This window comes from Canis lupus, chromosome 20 (genome assembly GCF_011100685.1).
Source record: "Canis lupus familiaris isolate Mischka breed German Shepherd chromosome 20, alternate assembly UU_Cfam_GSD_1.0, whole genome shotgun sequence".
NCBI lineage: Eukaryota > Metazoa > Chordata > Mammalia > Carnivora > Canidae > Canis > Canis lupus.
In genome coordinates, this window is record NC_049241.1 from 8,304,907 (window position 1) to 8,323,488 (window position 18,582).

Sequence of the window (18,582 nt, forward strand, 5' to 3'; positions counted from 1 at the left end):
ATGGGAGATTCTGGTTTTCCATATATGTGTGGTAGCCATGGAACTGGAGTATCAGAACCAGAGGTAACAGCAAATAGTACTTCCAAAAATAGATCCTTCAGAGCTGAAAGACTGCATAGAGGACTGTGGTGCAGATTGTCGTAACAGCACAAAGCCCTCTCTATCCAGTAACTTAATTTTACAATTTTGCTTCGGGGATTTTCATTAAAAAACACAACTGTTCAATAAAAACTGTTTGGTTTGCTTTTCAAATAACTGTCTCTTGGGGCGCCCGGGTGGCTCAGCGGCTGAGCGTCTGCCTTCGGCCCAGGGCGTGACCCCGGGGTCCCGGGATCAAGTCTCGCTTGGGGCTCCCTGCAGGGAGCCTGCTTCTCCCTCTGCCTGTGTCTCTGCCTCTCTCTCTGTCATGAATAAATAAATAAAATCTTTAAAAAAAATAACTGTCTCTTATTTGAGGGATGCCTGGGTGGCTCAGCGGTTAAGTGCGTCTGCCTTTGGCTCGGGATGTGATCCTGGAGTCCTGGGATCGAGTCCCACATCGGGCTGCATGGAGCCTACTTCTCCCTCTGCTTGTGTCTCTGCCTCTTTGTGTCTCTCATGAATAAATAAAAGATTTTTTTTTGTTAAAAATCTGTCTCTTTTGAGATGAAAATTAAACTTAGTGGAAAACAAAAGTTTTGCAATTCAAATCATTTCAGTGTCTTGCAAGACTCATTACTCTCTGCTTCTCTCTCCATTTTCTGACTTCACTTCCAAACTATCTCCACCTCTCTTTTCCTTTCAAGCGTGCGCCTCACCCCATCCCCCCCCCCCCCCCCCCCCCCCAGCATCTGACAATTCTTGACAAGTCCCTCTGGACCATCTGGTCTTCCAAATGAAAATCTTTAGTCTGACTCTACCCGCATGGTCCAATCTCTCCACTTCAACTTCACCCAAAGAGCCAGACAAAAGGTGGACAGCTCTTATTTGTGCTATGTTCCACAGTTGGCAAAGTGCAAGGGCAATTTCTGGGTATACAAGGTAAAGGAAGGTGGGGCCATTAGTTAATTCTTGCCACAAATACTTCCTAGTGCCAGGCTCTAGGATAGCCAGGCACAGGGGATAGAGGAATCCATTGGGAAACCTCTCTTCCTTGGCCTTCCAGGGAAATTGTTTGCATATCAGGTTGTCAAATCACTGTTTACCTATGATGAAACGGTCAGTGTTTCAGCTTTGTGAAAAGAGGACAAGCATTATCTTTTTTGATAATGATAAAGGCAGAGAAAGATTTTTGGTTAGTCAAGGGAAGACATGTACACTTCTTGCTCTTGAGAGGTGAGCATTTATAGTCTCCTTGCACTGGGATCATTCCAGTGCAGGAATAAAGGCTTTCAGCCTGAATACCCACTGAGCATAGTTTAAAGAGTCAAGACTATAAACACTAACTCCAAGTCTGAGGACTTTTGTGTAGGTTCCTGACCACACCCTTTGACGTGGGCATGCCTGCCTGCGGTGACAAGCTCAACAGCACACGGGTGTGGTGGGGTAGGGAGGAGGAGAGGGAATGGAGAGGACGGGATTCGAACCCGCACTCCGTAAGGCGGAGTCCTAGACTGGACGTTCCAAGGAGGTGGGGGTGGGGAATCCAGCCCTGAAGACTGCCCACCCGGCGCCTCGAGCCCCCACCCCCGCGGCAGCTCGGGCTCCCCCCGCGGTCCTGGGTCACAAAGGCGGTTGCCAGGCGCCCGGTGGAGAAAAGATGCGGCCCGGAAACAGCGGCTGCCACTCTGGAGCGTCCGGCCCGCGGAGTTCAGCAGGTGAGCCCCCGGCCCGGATGGTGGGACCGGGCCCGGGCTCCCACCGCCATCTCCGCCTCAGCCAGAGCCATCTGGCCCCCACCCCTGGCTAGGGACCCCCCCGGGGACAAGCCCCTTCTCCCCGCTGGGAGGGGGAGCCTCCCCACTCCGGGCAACTCCAGCCTCTCTGGATCAGGATCAGGATCGCAGTTCACAATTCAGGAGACCTCAGCGCATTTGGACCATTACTTCCCCTTTCCCAGGTGGGGAAATCGAGGGACCTGGTTCCTTGGAACGGGAGGAGTTTATGAAGGGGAAGACTTTTTGGCCAGAGTACAAGATGTTGAACAGATCTCCAAGGTTCAACCCCTCTTGGAATGGATGACAGTGATTTCCGGGTGGTGGGAATGGAGGGGTGAGTCGTCTGGATATAAACCTTGGTGGAAGTGGCTTAAAGATCTGGGGTCAGAAGCCCTCTCTCATCCCACGTTGGTTCTGTCCACTACTTAAGGCGGGACCTTTGATAAAAAGCCTTTTACCTCTGGCCCTATTTTCTCTTACGAGGGGAATCAGGTAAAGGATCCTGGGGTTAAATAATCTTTTCGGTTACTATACTGAGGAGTTAACACCCTCCACTTTGCCATGGCGTTGTGTGCCGGAGCAACCTTCATCTTGGATGTATTCCCTCAGGGTGATACCAAGCATCAGAAGACTTTCATAGCTTTTTGTAATAGATAACCATCCCTTCAGTGTCAATTTCTCATTATAAAGCAGTCCAGATATTTGAACACAATATGGGAAGGAGTGTACAAAGATAGGGAGAGAAAGAAATCAACAAAATCTCCTTTACACTGTCAAGGATAGGTCTTCTGGTTTGAAATGTCACCAACTCTTTTTTAAAAATGAACTTTACTGTGGTGAAGTCTCCACAAACTATGGTGGAGTCAACTTTTCACAGCATTTCCTGGGCAATTCTGGATGGGATGGGATCAGATCTGCTGCTGTTACCTTTTGTGGGAGAAAAGAGAAGGGGCAGAGAAATACACTTGGCTGGAAAGAAAAGGGAATTGCTATGCCCCTTAACATAATAGGTAGGTGCTCAAGAAATGTTAGCTTCTGAATTCAGTAAAACCTTTTAGATATTGGCACTTTTAAAATAGAATGATGGAAAACACAAATTCTACTTGAATAAATTTTTAGTTAACAACATCTTCCCAGTCCTTTGCTTTTTCTTCAAAGCAGGGGAGGAAAAATCCAAGATCTTAACCACTGGGTCTCCCACAAGAAACCGAAAACAAAACAAAGCGCACCTAGAAGAATCAGAAAAATCTTTAAAAATTTTTAAACACTGTCCTTTGGAAACTCTTTTTTTCCTTCTAGCCTGGTATAATTCCTCTGAGGTGGTATATATAAGTAGCTCAGGGCTCTGAGAGAGCTGTCCTCCTGTATTAGAAAACAGGTTTTTAGGGCCAAGAGGATATTGTCTTCATATTTAATAACAAAAACCTAGGTTCCTTAAAAGGGACAGCTTATAAGAAGTTCTCAAACTGTGAGTGCATCAGAATCCCCCAGAGGGTTTGTTTAAATGCAGATTCTGATCCTTTAGTGTGAGGTAGGGCCCAACAATGTACATTTCCACATTCCCAGATGATGCTGAAGCTACTAGTGCTAGGATTACACTTTGAGAACCACTGGCATAAAGTACAGGGAATTAGAGTCCAAATATTTGGTAAGACACGGCTTTTCTGAGCTTCTAACCACAAATAATGTCTCATCATGAAGAGCAGCTTTTGCCACCTTAGAGGTGTAGATTCGGTCTTTCACAGTTACTGACACAAAATATGTCCTAATAGTGAACTAGGATATTCCACTTTGGACAAATCCATTTCCTCACCTGTAAAATACATCAAAACCTACATTCAGAGGCTTGAGATAAGATTTAATAAAGTTTTAGTACACATGGCAGTTGCCACATTCAATACTTGTTACCATCCACTATTGCTCTTTATAGAATTCCCAGTATTCCTTAACATCTATTGGAATCTGTCTTTGAGGACTACAGAGTAAGTTAAAGTCAATAATGAAACAAATAAATGTGAATTTAAACAGCTGTGCCCTCACCAAAACCATGCTAGGGAAATTCCATGTTCTGATTCCTCTTCTTTAGGACTGTCAATGGCAGGATACCAGCTCTGGTCACCATGGACCCCACTGGACGAGAGCTTCCAATGGCTGCGGCACACAACACCTACACCTTCTTCAAAGCATCCCTTTAGGGCTTCCCCCTGTTTCCCACATACCCCTTCTGACCTTGAAGTGCAGCTGTGTTTTCAAGAGGTCACTCTAGTCTTAGACAGCCCATTTCTGGAGCCTGGGATGAGTCCCAAGTTACCCTGCCACACATCAGAGCTCCGAACCATAAACAACAAGAAAGGGCTGGTCAGGAAGCCCCAGCCTGTCCGCCTCAGTGGAGTGGATTCTGTGTTTGGCAGGGTCATCACAGCTCAGCCACCGAAATGGACTGGGACCTTCAGAGTTTCAGACAAATCAGCCTTTTGCAAAATCATCAGCCGGGAGAACCAGTGGCCCACTGGACTTAAGGAACCTCAGATTCAGATGACAGTGACCATGTGTAAACAGATGCTGCGCTCTATCCTTTTACTGTATGCAACGTACAAGAAGTGCACCTTTGCCTTGCAACACTCCAAGTAAAGGATCCCCATGTGATTCCGTTTCTTATAACACATCCTATGCTGTGTGCCTGAAGCTTACAGAAACCTGTTCATGTAAAGGAAACTGACATCACCTGAGCCATCTTGCTTTTCTGTCAAGCACTGACAATTCAGGAACCCCTTTCCTCCTTTCCTCCCCAAAGGCCAGTGACAGAGCAAAGGAGAGCATTTCCATTGTAAAGATGAACAACATTTAAAAGAGAGTCAAACTAGTGTTGACATGTACATGTGAGAAAGAACCATTAAACCGTATAAACCAATGAGCCTAGTGTGAACTCACTTAAACATCTAAGACCAAAATGAGTTGGGAAAATGGGTATCAAGGAAGGAAATAATGGCTTTCCATGTACATGAGAATGAGGGGGTCAAAAATCTATAGACGACTCAAGCATTAAAAAAAAAAAAAAAAAATCTCCCCCCATCAAATCAACAACAAAAATCTTAATCAACCCCATCCTAATGCCACTGCAGAGTGCAAAAGTGGGTAGTAATATCAGCAAATATTAAGGAATATTTATAACCTGGCAAGAAAGAACTTAGAAGCAACAATGAAACTGGGCTTTCAACACATGAGAACTTGGAAGCTCAATGAAACTTAGCTTTCAACACATGAGAGCTCTTCATTTCATTTTAGCTGGTGTACTACTATTTTATTTCAAATAAACTAATTCTGTAGCATTGTTATAATGAGTCTATAGGTATAACTCAGAATAATGTGGAAATAAAATAAATATGTATACAAAGTCAATATGAGTTTGATGGTACCTTTTCCCTCTTTATCCTGTATCTACATGATGACCAAAAGTTTTTTAAAAAGCAGCCAGAACTTTCCTTTTGACTTTCTTTGGGCATTGACCAGAAATTCGTCACTCTTCCAAAAATATCACAAAGATCTTCTCAACTCACATAGAGATGGCTCTTAGAATAGGAAACATGATTTTAATTGGTAGAACTGATGTGTTGGCACCAGTTTCCATTTTCTCTCTGCATAAACTCCAATTGAATTCCTTGTAATCCTTGATTTATGAAGGAAATTCAGAAAGAGGAATGAGGTGGTTAAGGCAGAACTTAAAACAATTTATTTGTAAAACTGTTACAATCCTAAATTTCTGAGTTTCAAAACTAGCTCCCAAAGCCCAGAATTGTGACTCTTCACAGCACAACAGTCCATGTTTGCCCAGACTGCTAGGTAATGCTACAGTGGAACCCTGAGCTAGGGTCTTGATGATATTAGATAACCTATGAAATATACAATTAAGTTGGTTCAGTAAAGCCCACCCTCCTAATGACAAAACAAGATGCTTCCAGTAAGGAAGGCAGATAGCAGATTTCAAATCCTGAACACAAAATGGGAAGAGGCTAGCAGAGATGGGGAGGGGACATCAGTCTCTCTGTGGTCTAATCGGAGTCTTCACTCTCATCACTATCTTGATCCTTTTCTCCATCACTTACTTCATCATTTTCAGCATCCTAAGGGGCAAAAGGATAATTAGATATTTTAGGTCATCTGGGTGACCCCATCAAATTATAATACTGCTCCCACAGGATTTATAACTGTACTGTATCATTGTTAAAACCAATGATAGGCATTAAACCATTCATTTAAAAACGGAATTGGGCAGCCCTGGTGGCTCAGCGGTTTAGCGCCGCCTTCAGCCCAGGGTGTGATCCTGGAGACCTGGGATCGAGTCCCACGTCGGGCTCCCTGCATGGAGCCTGCTTCTCCCTCTGCCTCATTCTCTCTCTCTCTCTGTGTATCTCTAATAAATAAATAAAATCTTAAAAAAAAAAAAACGGAATTGAAACTCACCCATTTTTCTTGTATCATGACCATGAGGGAGGCCAGTGTCATACTGACCTACAACATTCTGCAACTGGACCAAATTCACATGATTTTTATAAATAACCCATGGGGATCCCTGGGTGGCGCAGCGGTTTGGCGCCTGCCTTTGGCCCAGGGAGTGATTCTGGAGACCCAGGATCGAATCCCACATCGGGCTCCCGGTGCATGGAGCCTGCTTCTCCCTCTCCCTCTGCCTATGTCTCTGCCTCTCTCTCTCTCTCTCTCTCTCTCTCTCTCTGTGACTATCATAAAAAAAAAAAAAAAAAAAAAAAAAACAACCCATGGTCTTTCATCTCTACTGCATGTGTTTGACACAGAATTAAGCAGGTATTCAATACAGAATGAAATATTTGCTAAATTAAGAATTCTGGTGTATCTCAATAGGAATTCAGCATACAATTCGTTGGTATGCAATTCTAATCTGGAAGGTTTCCTTAGCTGAAAGTACCAAACTAACAGGATATCGTCTGCTTCAAAAAATTTTTATGAGAACAAGGCAGAAGTATACTATTTAAATAATAAAAGTTTTTTTTTTTAGAAATATGTTTTTTTTTTATTTTTTTTTATTTATGATAGTCACACACAGAGAGAGAGAGAGAGAGAGAGGCAGAGACACAGGCAGAGGGAGAAACAGGCTCCATGCACCGGGAGCCCGATGTGGGATTCGATCCCGGGTCTCCAGGATCGCGCCCTGGGCCAAAGGCAGGCGCCAAACCGCTGCGCCACCCAGGGATCCCATAAAAGTTTTTTCATGCTAAATTATCTCTCTGCATTAGCCTCGAATTGCATCATAGAGAGACTTCATAACAGGGGCTCTGAAATCTGAGCTTCTTGGTGTCCAAAACCCACCTGAATTGTAAGAACACTTTATAAACATACACATTTTTCTTCAGCTTTCTTTAAAGTCCTGAAAGTATATGTGGTAGCCCAGAAAAGAATAAGGACCCCTGCTCTTACTATAGTCCTTAGTAACTGAAGCTTTTGATTCTGTGCTTTAGCTTTCACCAACTGCATTCATATTTCTATTTTATATATTCAAGCAACATAATTAAATGTTTTAACTCATTCTTCTCGGCATTCAGAGAACACTTGACCTCTTCTCCCCTCTCAAATGGTTTCAGATATGAATTTTTAAAAAATTTTATTTATTTATTCAGGAGAGACACAGAGAAGAGAGGCAGAGAGATAGGCAGAGGGAGAAGCAGGCTCCCTGAAGGGAGCCCAATGTAAGACTCGATCCCAGGACCCCGAGATCATGCCCTGAGCCAAAGGCAGATGCTCAACAATTGAGCCACCCAGGTGCCCTTCAGATATGAATTTAATATGAATAATGAAAGGGAATTCTTAACTCTATAACATGCCACAACTTGAGATACTCTTCTGGCCCCCACAGAGTTCATATAAAAACATGTTTTTCTTGAGAGAATAGAGATGGGCATAGAGGTCTTTGATTATAAACATAAGCAATGGGAGGGGTCCCTGGATGGCTCAGGTGGAAGAGCATGCAAATTGATCTCTGGGTCGTGAGTTCGAGCCCCATGTTGGTTGTGGAGATTACTAAAATAAATAAACTTTAAAAAAAAAAAAAAGCATAAGTAGCAAAAGTTCTGTGCTTTCTACTGACTCAGAATAATTAACAAAATGCAACAGTCGACTACACACTCTGGGGCCTTATGCAGAAATACCTCTGTTGTTTTGCTCTTGGAGACCTGAGATGCGGTATCATCCTCACTCTCCTCGGCTGCACTTTCCTGGGAGTTCTGGGATATAATCTCTTCACCCTACATGTGAATGGGCCAAGACAAATGGTGGGTTATAATGACTTATTTAGGGTCTCAAGATGAGAAAGGCTTAGCTTATAGGCAATAGAAAAGATGACATTCTAGCCATTCAAGCATGGTCAAACATGGAGACCAACCTGTGATCTAGCATCTAGAGAAGTGGTCATCAACCCTAGGTTTCTAAGATATGTGTGGCTCTAATATGTAGTTTTACAAAAAGCCCATTGTTGTATTCTAATATCATACTACATTTTACAAGGCCAGGATATTTGGTGACTCTTTCAGTAAATGTTGAATATGGTTTTGAAATTTCACAAATACCTTAAAGTGTATTACCACCAACACACCAACTACAAATGACCATGTAGAGACTGAAAGACAGTACATAAAGTGGTTTAAGAACATCAGCTTTGCATCATTTCTGTTTGGATTCAAACCCTGGCACTTATTGCTGAATGACTTTAGGTAAGTTAACCTCTCTAAGCTTTATTTTTCCATGGAAACAACAGTATTGTTTTATTATAGTATTTTGTTTAATAGTATTGTAGAAGTTTTAGTATCTCATAAAGCAAATGTGAAAAAAGAAACTCTCTGGAGTGCTATTCTTTTCATATACAAGATTATAAACTCCTCAGGTATTGTAAACAAGAAGGACTTGGACCCTATATGAAAATTTCTAGAACTCAAAGCAGTACTATAAGCAATACAAGATTTTGGCCAGATAGTTGAAAGACCTTAGAAATGTTTATTTGTTAAAATGAGGCAGAGAACAATTTCAGGAATAAGACAGAGTGCTTTAGAAAAAGACCCAAAATAATTTTTTAAAAAGTTTGTCCATATAAATAAATGTTATTATGAATCTACCCTCAGTACTTACAGAAGCCCACTCTGGCTAGGAGAGAGGTTTTATTGATCTGGCTCTTCTATCTCTGAGGCCTTGTTATTAGTGGCATATTTTGGTGCCTTTGCTGGCTAAGGGGTGGAACCCGTGACTTAAGGCCATAAGCAATGTGTCCTAATTTTAAGAGCTAAATAGCCACAGCCTGAAAAGAAAAGCAGTCTTATTGGGAGAAAAGGCTTAGTTGACCTCCTTGATATATCTTCTGATGCTTTCACAAAGAGTGGGAGTAGACTCTCTTGGGCAGGGCCCTAGGCTTACCTGCAAGTCCCGATTTTTGAGGTTGCCCAGCCAGAAAGCCTCCCTGCAATTATTGAAGATAAGCATGGCTTTCACTCTGCAAACTAAAAGCTCCAGGGTCTTTTTAAGCAAAGGCACATGTTTGGTGAGTTTCGTGTCCTGGTGAATCTAGATGGAAACAAATACATCCAACTCATCTGGATTTATTATCATGCTTTCATAGTCCTATACAGAAACTTTTGAATTCTCGATGTCTTGAACACTGAATAAGAGCATAAATCCTCCAAGTATAGGCCAGAGACATGTTCCATTAAACAGTAGCTTGGCAGAGTACTCTGAAGAGAATGGCAGCTCTTCTTCAAGCTAAAAGAGCCTAGAAGACATGCCACCAACACCTTAAGTTCTTCTTCATAATCTCTTATTGACCAATTATCAATAAATTGATCTAAAGTGTTCTTGAACATGTATTATGCTAATATTAAACAACAGAGTACCCCTCTTTAGCCAGGTGTCCTTAAAACTCCACTGTTCAGCAGCTTCTGAAGTTAGGACCAGCAGAGGAAGCAATAGGAACTGAAGAAGAATTTGGTTTGTCCATGACTACAGAGCTCTATGGCTCTGTGCTTCTTCAGACAAAAAGTGACAATGGTTCAACTATAGGAAAAATACCCTAATGGTAAAATGTTCTCACAAGAGACAGATGTGTTCCTTGACAAGTAAGTAGTACAGCTGAAAAGCTCTGAAGATGGCTGCTTTTAGAACCACCTCTTGTCTCTAGCAGAGAATTGTCACTTACATAATATTCCTCCCACCCAGAGTACTTTATAGCAGCAACACATCCACCAACATTCTATCTCTCTCACTAAAGAGAAGCTTCTAAAGGAAAGAGTGCTATGGAGTTTGAGTCAAACTTCAGATGCAGAAACTCTTATCTACATGACTGCCCAATTTCAACTAGCAACTAGGGATCTGACCGCTATGAATTAAACTGCCTTTGGACAGACACAGTTTCAAAAATAGACTCAAGAAGGCTAAAAAAGGAAGAAGGAACTGGAGCCTGTGGATCTCCCAATCACACTGCAGATTAAGCCAACAGACAGCCTGATACCATGATGTGACTTGCTTTCCTTCTTACCTTGGAATGCCCACACAGGTGATGAAGCAGCCTTGTATTCAATTGGAAGGTTTCCAGTAAGCTCAGAACATCTTCCTACAACCAACACAATAATAAATGCCATATTAAATGCTCCCCTTTCATTTTAGATGCAACCAAGGGCTGCAAAGAGGATAAACTACACAGGTTCCAGTTGTGTGTTGGTCATCTCAATTTGGCCCTTGAAGCCAGAGCTAACTAGCTGTCCTCCCCTTTCTCTTTCTAGGTTATGAGGAACCAACCAAATACTATGAGAGTGTCTTGCAAGCTTGCTAAATATGTGTAACAAATCATTATCTTTGTTACTATCCTTATTTCACTACTATAACCCTGGATCTCACTTGGCCAAATAAAACCTCTCAAGACTACCCATTACAGGGGTGCCTGTGTGGCTCAGTCTGACTTCGGCTCAGGTCATGATCTCAGAGTGCTGAGATCGAGCCCCGCACCAGGCTCCCCACTCAGCGGGAAGTCTGCTTGTCTCTCTCCCTCTCCCCCTGCCTTTTCCCCCTGCTCATACTTTCTGTCTCTCTCTCAAATGAATAAAATCTTAAAAAAAAAAAAAAATGAAAAAAAAAAGTCTGCATGTTAAAAAAAAAAAAAAGACTATCCATTACAACAGCAAAGAGTTTATGATACAAATGAGATTATTATTATTCCTGAGGGTAGATCTAGATAAGTGCAAAGGAATAAGCAAATGACACACTGATACATGAGTCCTGGGAGTGCAGTAACACAATAAAATCAAGCTAAAAGGAGTAACCACCCTCAAATCTAGAGTAGAAGTAAAAAGGTGGATTTAATCAGAGTGGGTTTGAAGTTTAGACTACTTTGGAATATTCAGTCCAATATGGAATCTCTGGTGATAAACTGAAGCAGACCAAAGGAGCCCAAGTAGAACTGTGGCCCAGAACCTGGGTAAAGGAACTATCCCCATTCCCAGTCCAGGAGCCACCATGCACGTATCTTCTGAGTAACTGTATGGAACACATCTTTCTTCTGTGCTCTCAGTTCTTACCCGGTGTTTTCTAAAACTGAAGTCTAGGAGCGGCATACACTGCTTCAGAAATGCTTCCACAAAGAGGCGCCCGTACTGAAGAAGAGAAGAGACACATGGTGATGACCTCTCTTGAGGTCTTCCACGTGAAGGGCCCCTGCCTGAGGTAGCATAGCATCACCTAGCCCAGGGGTTTTATTTTCTTATTTTTAAAAAATAAACTGGGAAGAGTCCAAAAGGTTAATTTGGAGCATGTAAGTTTAATGCAAAAACTAAATGGGCCTGCTAACTAAGCCTCAGAGTTAGGCAAACTTATCTATCCTAGACACAGCCAATAGGCAGAGGCCTTGCCCAGTGTAAGACTGAAGGCATATAAAACAGAGGGGGATCTCAGCTGCCTAAGAACCACTTACTCTCAAAAGGAAAAAATTGTGTAGGGCTGAGGAAGCACATAACCATCTGCCAAATTTACCAATCAGATAAATCACTCACCCATCTCCCGCCCTGGGTCCAGGGCAGAGTAAAGAGGAAGAGAGGATCTAGGGAATAACAAGAATATTGTGCCATCCACTTCGAAGAAACCATAAGGAGCAGGGAAGACATATTTTCCTCATAACATTTCCTAGCTCCTAACCCATCATTAAATCTAGGGCTAATCTGGGCTCTCCCCTTGGGAGAGGAGTTCAGAGTGGCATAGTTGGTTAAGTGTCCAACTATTGATTTCAGCTCAGGTCATGAACTCAGGATCATGAGATCAAGCCCTGTGTTGGGCTCTATGCTGGCTGTGGAGCCTGCTTAAGATCTCTCTTCCTGTCCATCTGCCCTTATGCCCTGAGAGAGGCATGCGCTCTCTCTCAAATAAATTTTAAAAAATAAATAAATAAATAATAAATAAATAAATAAAATAAAATAAAATAAAATAAAATAAAATAAAATAAAATAAAAAGAGGAATCACCCACCATTCCCTCCTCCCTGTTGCCTGGGAAGGAATGGCAAGGAGTGACTATTGCTCCTGAAGTCAGCAATCCTGAAGCCACTCCTCTAGTTCTAAGACTCAGACCAAAAGTTTTCAAACTTATAGGAAAATTAGCTTCTCCAGTAATCCAATTAGTGTGGGAAAAAGTATCCACTGTCTTTTCTAAACTACCACCTATTAGGACAGATTCTGAAAACTCTGGCTTGTGGGCAAAGTATTAAACACTCTTTTCAACTGAGGCCTCTAGAGAGATCCACAGGAAGAATAAATACTAACAAGGGCCAGGTCAATCACTCACCTTCAAACATACATGCAGAACAGGACGACTATCAAACACCTGGAGACACAAAAGACAAAAAACCACAGCTGAGGTCTGCTCCTCTGAGCACCCCAGCCTCTTCCCCATCAGGTCTGCTCCTCTGAGCACCCCCAGCCTCTTCCTCATTGTGTAAAGCACAGCTCTGGATGTTGTAGAGAATTCTAAAATGAAGACGGCATGTCAACAGTTACATTAATTATTAAACAGAATAGTCATCTCCATTACTGACAGGAACAGGGAAGCAAAGATTAAGAAATTGATTCTAGGGCAGCCTGGATGGCTCAGTGGTTTAGCGCCTCCTTCAGCCCAGGGTGTGACCCTGGAGACCCAGGATCAAGTCCCACGTCGGGCTCCCTGCCTGGAGCCTGCTTCTCCCTCTGCCTGTGTCTCTGCCTCTCTCTCTCTGTGTGTCTCTCATGAATGAATAAATAAATAAATATTTTAAAAATAAAAAAAGCGTTAAAAGAAAGAAATTGATTCTAACTCAGGATATTAAGAAGATGGCATTGTATAAGTCCAAATCTTGATGTGAAGCCTTAAGAAAGGTGGATGAGAGGTGGAAAGGAGAGAATGACATTCAGAGCTGGGAGAATAGGTTAGCAAAATCATGGAGTGGGTGAGAACACAGAGTGTGTCTGAGGGATAAAGAAGACATTCAGGGTTGGAAGAAGGTGACAGTGAGAGTGTCCTCAGGCCACAGAGGATCCAAGACAAGGTGAGAGCTATTAAATAGTACTGTAGCACAGACAGGGAAGGAGGAAGAAAGAGAAAGGAAAAGACATTGCCAATGGTGAAAAGAAGGGATTATTCAGGATGGGTAGGGAGGGACAAGGGAAGAATACAGGTGATAACAGATCCCCAAGGAAGGGTGGGGAAACAGTGAGAGTCCATTTTGGAAGCCAGGACCCTTCTTTTTTTTTTTTTTTCTTCCAGGACCCTTCTTGATTTCAGTTTCAGTAGTTAACTAATGAGGTGGGTCAAGGAGCCTGCACACTCACCTTTATGAGGTTGATGAGGATACTGAAGTCTCGAACAGCCATGTTCCAGTAGAGGAGCTTTTCTTCATGAATCTGGAGGCAAAGAAATATACAGGCACTTTGGAACCAGCCAAGTACTTCTCTTACTGTATTTCCACTAATCCATGGGTTTTGGATTACACAGCTATTCAGAGATTAATTTAAGCCAATTATTCTCTCAAAGAGATGTTACTAGTGCACCCACAAGATGGTTCTGAGGCCTACCTATGGTGCTTTATAGAGAGTTTCTAAAGACTCTTTTTCAGTAACTTCCAGGTAGGAAAAAGCCTCTGCAATATACCTAATCCTCCCTCAAACTGGAAGGAAAGGAAATTAAGCCAGGAACTCTCTGAAGAAGAATCCTGGATCTCTCTAACTCAAGGGCAATAGCTTAGAAGAAACCCTGGACCTAAGAACTAGAAGATGCAGCAGCTTCTTAGTAACCAGGTCTACCTCTTGTGGTGGGAGTATCTGACCCACCTGTTGTGAGTCTGCTGCTGTGCCAGCCTGAAGACCCTTTACTGTCTTCTCTAGTTCAGCCATCATCACACGGAAGAAAATGACAAAGGATTGCCTAGAAGAGGGGAAAACATGCATGCTCACATAACAATAACTGGTTAGAAAGAACTTCCTAGGAAGAAGCCAAGGCACCAAAAGTCATTTCCTTCCCTACCTCTCTGAATTGCCTTTCACTAGGGTCCACTGTAAAAGAATGGGGGAATGGAAAGGATTCACAAAGGAGCCCCTGAAGATGGCCTGTCAAACAATGGAATTAACTTTATAAAGGGAGGCGGTGTGGTGGCATGGAAGGAGCGTGAGGTAGTGGTCAGAAGATCCAAGTTCAAGTTCCTAGTTCCATACTTATTCTCTGTGTAAGTTTGAATAGGTTCCCTCTCTAACGCTTATTTTCCTCATTAGTACATCAAGGATAATGATACTTACCTCACAGAATCACTGAAAGGACTGAATGACATAAACAATATGAAAGTGCTATAAACTTTGAGGAAAAAAACCACTGAGATGTACATGATCACATACAACTATCACTTTACTCTAAAGGTGGTTAAAATATTAGATAGTCTCACTTTAAAGGATGAAAGTACTAACGTGAGATGTTCGGTGACTAAATATCCACTATCTTTGAAGACTCTACTGAAAATTCATTCCTTACAAAGATCCTTTTACATGGGTTGGCTGAGAGCCCCTTGGAAAGAATGCACAGTAGGCATTCTGTGTGTTGAATGAATGACTGTACCTAGCATCTGTATCCAAATTAAATGAAGGTAAGGTAGTTATCTGGAAACTACATACATAGGACAGTGTGATTCTAATCAGGGGAAAAACTGGAGGAGAGAACTCTCTTACCTTGTCAGGGTAGGGAACATCGAAGAAGATGCATCTTTAGGAGAATTAATCAGTTCTGGGACACCAACCCCAGCAATCTCCTCTATGGCCTTCAGAACACTGTCTGTATGCTCCAGGTAAACACTGCATTGAGAGCAATAGGAGTATAAACACATATTACAGAATTCCTAAATCAAAATTTCTTTTTTAAGATCTTACCAGGTACTTAGCTTGCTCTTTCTTTTCTTTTCTTTTCCTTTCTTTCTTTATGTAAAATGATTTTATTTACTTATTTAGAAAGAGCACATGCAGGGATACACATGCAAGCAGGGAGAGGGGCAGATGGAGAGGGAGAAGAGAATCTCATCTCTCCAAGAGGGAGAGAGAGACAGCACGCATGCACACATGAGTAGGGGTAGGGGCAAAGGGAGAGGGAGAAGCAGACTCCCAGCTGAGCAGGAAGCCCAACTTAGGGCTTGATCCCAGGACCCTGGGATCATGACCTGAGCCGAAGGCAGATGCTAAACCCAATGTGTCACCCAGGCGCCCCTACTGACATTTATTTTTAATAAAATGAAGATTCCAAATAATTATCAGGAGATAAAGGAAATGATGTTTCAACTGGAAATATAGTTAGACACTTCGGAAGTAATGGATGTCTTAAATATATAATAGGCAACAAATAATTACCTAATTCTGATTAACAAAGCAAAATACAACCAGAGACTCCTCCATTTCCTCCAGCTAGTCAGGAACTAGCTGACAGTATAAAACAGAACCAGAGGATCTTACAATCCGCATGTTCCAAATTCTGTTCATTTATTAACTTGTTTTATTTTTCTATTCAAGCATAATTAACATATATTAGTTTCGGGTGTATAATACAGTGATACAACTTTTGTTAATTTCAAACCTACTTCATTGTTTTCAAGTTCCCCCAACCATGGCAATTTTTCAGTCTTTGGCCAGGCAAGAGATCCCAACAGTGGCAAAATGGACTGTTTGGCTCATGGAAAGAAACTGAGCCTCTCACCTGAGCAAAGTATGGAGCTGTTCAGTAGGAATGCTACTCTTCTCTTTCTCCCCACTTGGCCACACCCGACAGAGGAACTGTTTGGCCAACGAAGCTGTTGAAGAAACAAAACAAATGCATCTCATAAATGGAAAACTGACTATACTCTTGTTTTTCAGGCTTTTGGGGGATGACTAATGATCAAAAGGATTATATTTTTTTAATATTTATTCTGAAGTTCCTTGGCTGACAATTTGAAAAAGGCTGCCATGGGTTCCTGCTCCACTGGGTCCTTCTACCAGAGATAAACCTATCTGTCTAAGACCCAATGCATCCCATCATTTCACCCTGTCCTGACATACACACAAACATGAACTGAACACACACTGCTGGGCAGTAGGAAAACCAATCTAGCTTCTCCTGGGCAGACAAATAAGCCATGGCCATCTTAGAGATTCACACCAAACGCCCCCTCCCCTTTTAATCAACAGGAAGTAATAAAAGGTTTGTTTTGCATTTTCTTCTTGATTTCTATGTGTGCTGCCAATTGGAATGTATAATCAGTCAGTTGCATTCAAAGAGCTATGACAAAAGATAAAGATCAAGAATGGAGCCCAGACTTTCTTGACACTTAATCAAATCTTGATTTCTCCTTTCTCCCATTTTATTAATCTAGCAGTTTGTATCTCTTTTTGTCAAATGTCTCAGATTAAAAAAAAAAAAAAAAAAAAAAAAAAGACATGAATAAACAGAAGCCAAACAGAAAATTACCTAGCCAAATGAATTAACCAAACTCAAACTAAGCAGTATCAGCAGAGATCAGCTATAGTTCCCTCTGGGAAAATATCCTTCTTAATATGGCAAGAGGGCACATGCACAGTTATGTGGGGTTTTACATATAAATACAAAAGGTCTTATTAGGAAGCCCTAAATTTACAAGCTTGAGTTACTAATTCAATTCATGAAGAAAAAAAGATCTGGGCCCATCACCAATTTTTTCTTTTTTCTGAGTAGGAGCTGTAGATTTCTCCAAAATGACCATCAAAAGTCTGATGAGATAAAGAGCACACTGGAAATTGGGAATACTGTGAGAGAAATTCTGCAAGTAATTGAAGCTTTGGCTGTAAAGGAAAAAAAAAAAAGAAAAAGAAAAAGATAAGTATTAGAGACAGGTCTAAATTCACAAATTGTCCAAGTTCACTTGTGTATTTATTGATCTAATCAGAATCCTCCACATTTTCAGGTACTTTTGTGACCACCTTCTTTCAAGACCCTGAAAGAGAACTGTACCCTTGTATGAAGCAAGCCAGGGCAGAACAGAGCTCAAGGGCTGGAATGCTGGCCTTGAAGGGATCATGTACCCCAAGATATCCATATAGGTGTCCATGCCATGCTTACATGAGCAACCCTAGACAAATTATTTGCTCCTAAGGCCTAAGGCAACAAAATGAGAATAAAATTTAAATTCTAGGTTTATAGGACAAGTGAAAGCAAATTATAAGAGAAACCAGTGCATTTAATAAGTGTACCATATGTGGTCAGCTTTCAATGCACTGAAATAATAGGAGATAGGGAGTCATAATCCAAAATTGTAGTTGAAATAAAACTAGGGTGTACTCTTCTTACTGATAATGGGAAGGAGGTCAAACAAATTTAAAAGCATTATATTTAAAATGAAGTAAATAAAGGCTTGCCCTATAAGTAGGGATGATAAGCATTGATTGCAGACCCAGAGACAGTGTAGAGGAAGTGAGAGAAAGTTGAAATCACTCTGATTGAAGCTGGGATAGAGGCTGGGAGCCATGCCTCTTAGATCTCCTCCTCACATCCCTCTTCTACTGCCTTGCCCTCAGCGTAGGCTAATCTTTTGAGACTGGGGGGAAATCAGTGGTAACTACTGCTACCTAATTATCTGACCCTACTGAGAGACAGAGTAGGTTCCTGGATAACCAAGAGTTGACTAGAGGTCACTAGTGTTTTCAATATCATTACCTGAAAAGGTCAACTACAGGATGCAGGATGCACAAAGATTTAGTAGGATTTGTTCAATGGTTTCTAATGTTTCAGGATTTATCTAAATACATAGATGAAAAAGCTCATATGACTGACGAAAAGTAGTTGAAAACATCAATTTCCCTCACAACTACAGAGAGACACCCAAGTGATTTCCAATACCTCTTGCTAATTTTATTTTATTTTTTGAGACAACACTCTGGGATATTTAGTCTGACCCACCTGAGCAATTCGTCCAAGGACTGGTCAGGCTCTCCTTGCTTCAGTCGGTTGGTAAGGACCTCGAGGGCTGAGTACAATAAATTATAATTTTCAAGCTGAAAAAATCCATTCCTAAGGGAAAGTCAGGGTAAGATGATTGAGCTTACTTATAGGAAAATTGCTTGGACAGCATTTGAAGATCCTGGCCTCCAGGCTATAACATCAGTAAGTCAATGGAGAAAAAAGGAGAACTAGAGCACTGTAAGTACCCAGGTACCCAA

General features: G+C 41.8%; 2 protein-coding genes across 8 annotated transcripts in view; one reads left to right on the plus strand and one right to left on the minus strand.

The window, feature by feature from the left end:
• The first annotated feature begins 1,600 nt into the window (after window positions 1–1,600).
• FANCD2OS (FANCD2 opposite strand) lies at window positions 1,601–4,956 on the plus strand. 3 transcript variants are annotated; one of them, XM_038565670.1, is made up of 2 exons: window positions 1,601–1,796; window positions 3,943–4,956. In XM_038565670.1, exons 1-2 carry the CDS (start codon window positions 1,739–1,741, stop codon window positions 4,485–4,487), a joined length of 603 nt encoding a protein of 200 aa, XP_038421598.1. In that variant the 5' UTR covers window positions 1,601–1,738; the 3' UTR covers window positions 4,488–4,956. The 3 variants fall into 3 exon arrangements, with proteins under 3 accessions (XP_038421598.1, XP_038421600.1, XP_038421599.1); XM_038565672.1 differs by lacking the exon at window positions 1,601–1,796 and adding an exon at window positions 1,803–2,038; XM_038565671.1 differs by lacking the exon at window positions 1,601–1,796 and adding an exon at window positions 2,039–2,190.
• A 604-nt stretch (window positions 4,957–5,560) lies between these two features.
• The window catches only part of FANCD2 (FA complementation group D2), a 57,010-nt gene continuing 43,988 nt past the window's right edge, over window positions 5,561–18,582 (minus strand). For all 5 annotated transcript variants that reach the window (XM_038565667.1, XM_038565662.1, XM_038565664.1 and 2 more), the window contains exons 33-44: window positions 18,323–18,433; window positions 17,078–17,208; window positions 16,109–16,202; window positions 15,097–15,219; window positions 14,212–14,305; window positions 13,714–13,785; window positions 12,695–12,733; window positions 11,441–11,515; window positions 10,405–10,479; window positions 9,291–9,437; window positions 8,036–8,131; window positions 5,561–5,977 (exon numbers count right to left, since the gene is read on the minus strand). In XM_038565667.1, coding sequence (XP_038421595.1) covers window positions 5,906–5,977; window positions 8,036–8,131; window positions 9,291–9,437; window positions 10,405–10,479; window positions 11,441–11,515; window positions 12,695–12,733; window positions 13,714–13,785; window positions 14,212–14,305; window positions 15,097–15,219; window positions 16,109–16,202; window positions 17,078–17,208; window positions 18,323–18,433 — 1,129 coding nt within the window. In that variant the 3' untranslated portion in view covers window positions 5,561–5,905. The remainder of the gene's footprint in view (window positions 5,978–8,035; window positions 8,132–9,290; window positions 9,438–10,404; window positions 10,480–11,440; window positions 11,516–12,694; window positions 12,734–13,713; window positions 13,786–14,211; window positions 14,306–15,096; window positions 15,220–16,108; window positions 16,203–17,077; window positions 17,209–18,322; window positions 18,434–18,582) is intronic.

What these genes read in the sequence shown, in the direction of transcription:
- FANCD2OS (XM_038565670.1), top strand. Translation starts at nt 1,739, where the DNA reads ATGCGGCCCGGAAACAGCGGCTGCCACTCTGGAGCGTCCGGCCCGCGG. An exon ending in CGGCCCGCGGAGTTCAGCAG is followed by an intron (nt 1,797 to 3,942) that starts GTGAGCCCCCGG and finishes CCTCTTCTTTAG; the next exon opens with GACTGTCAATGGCAGGATAC.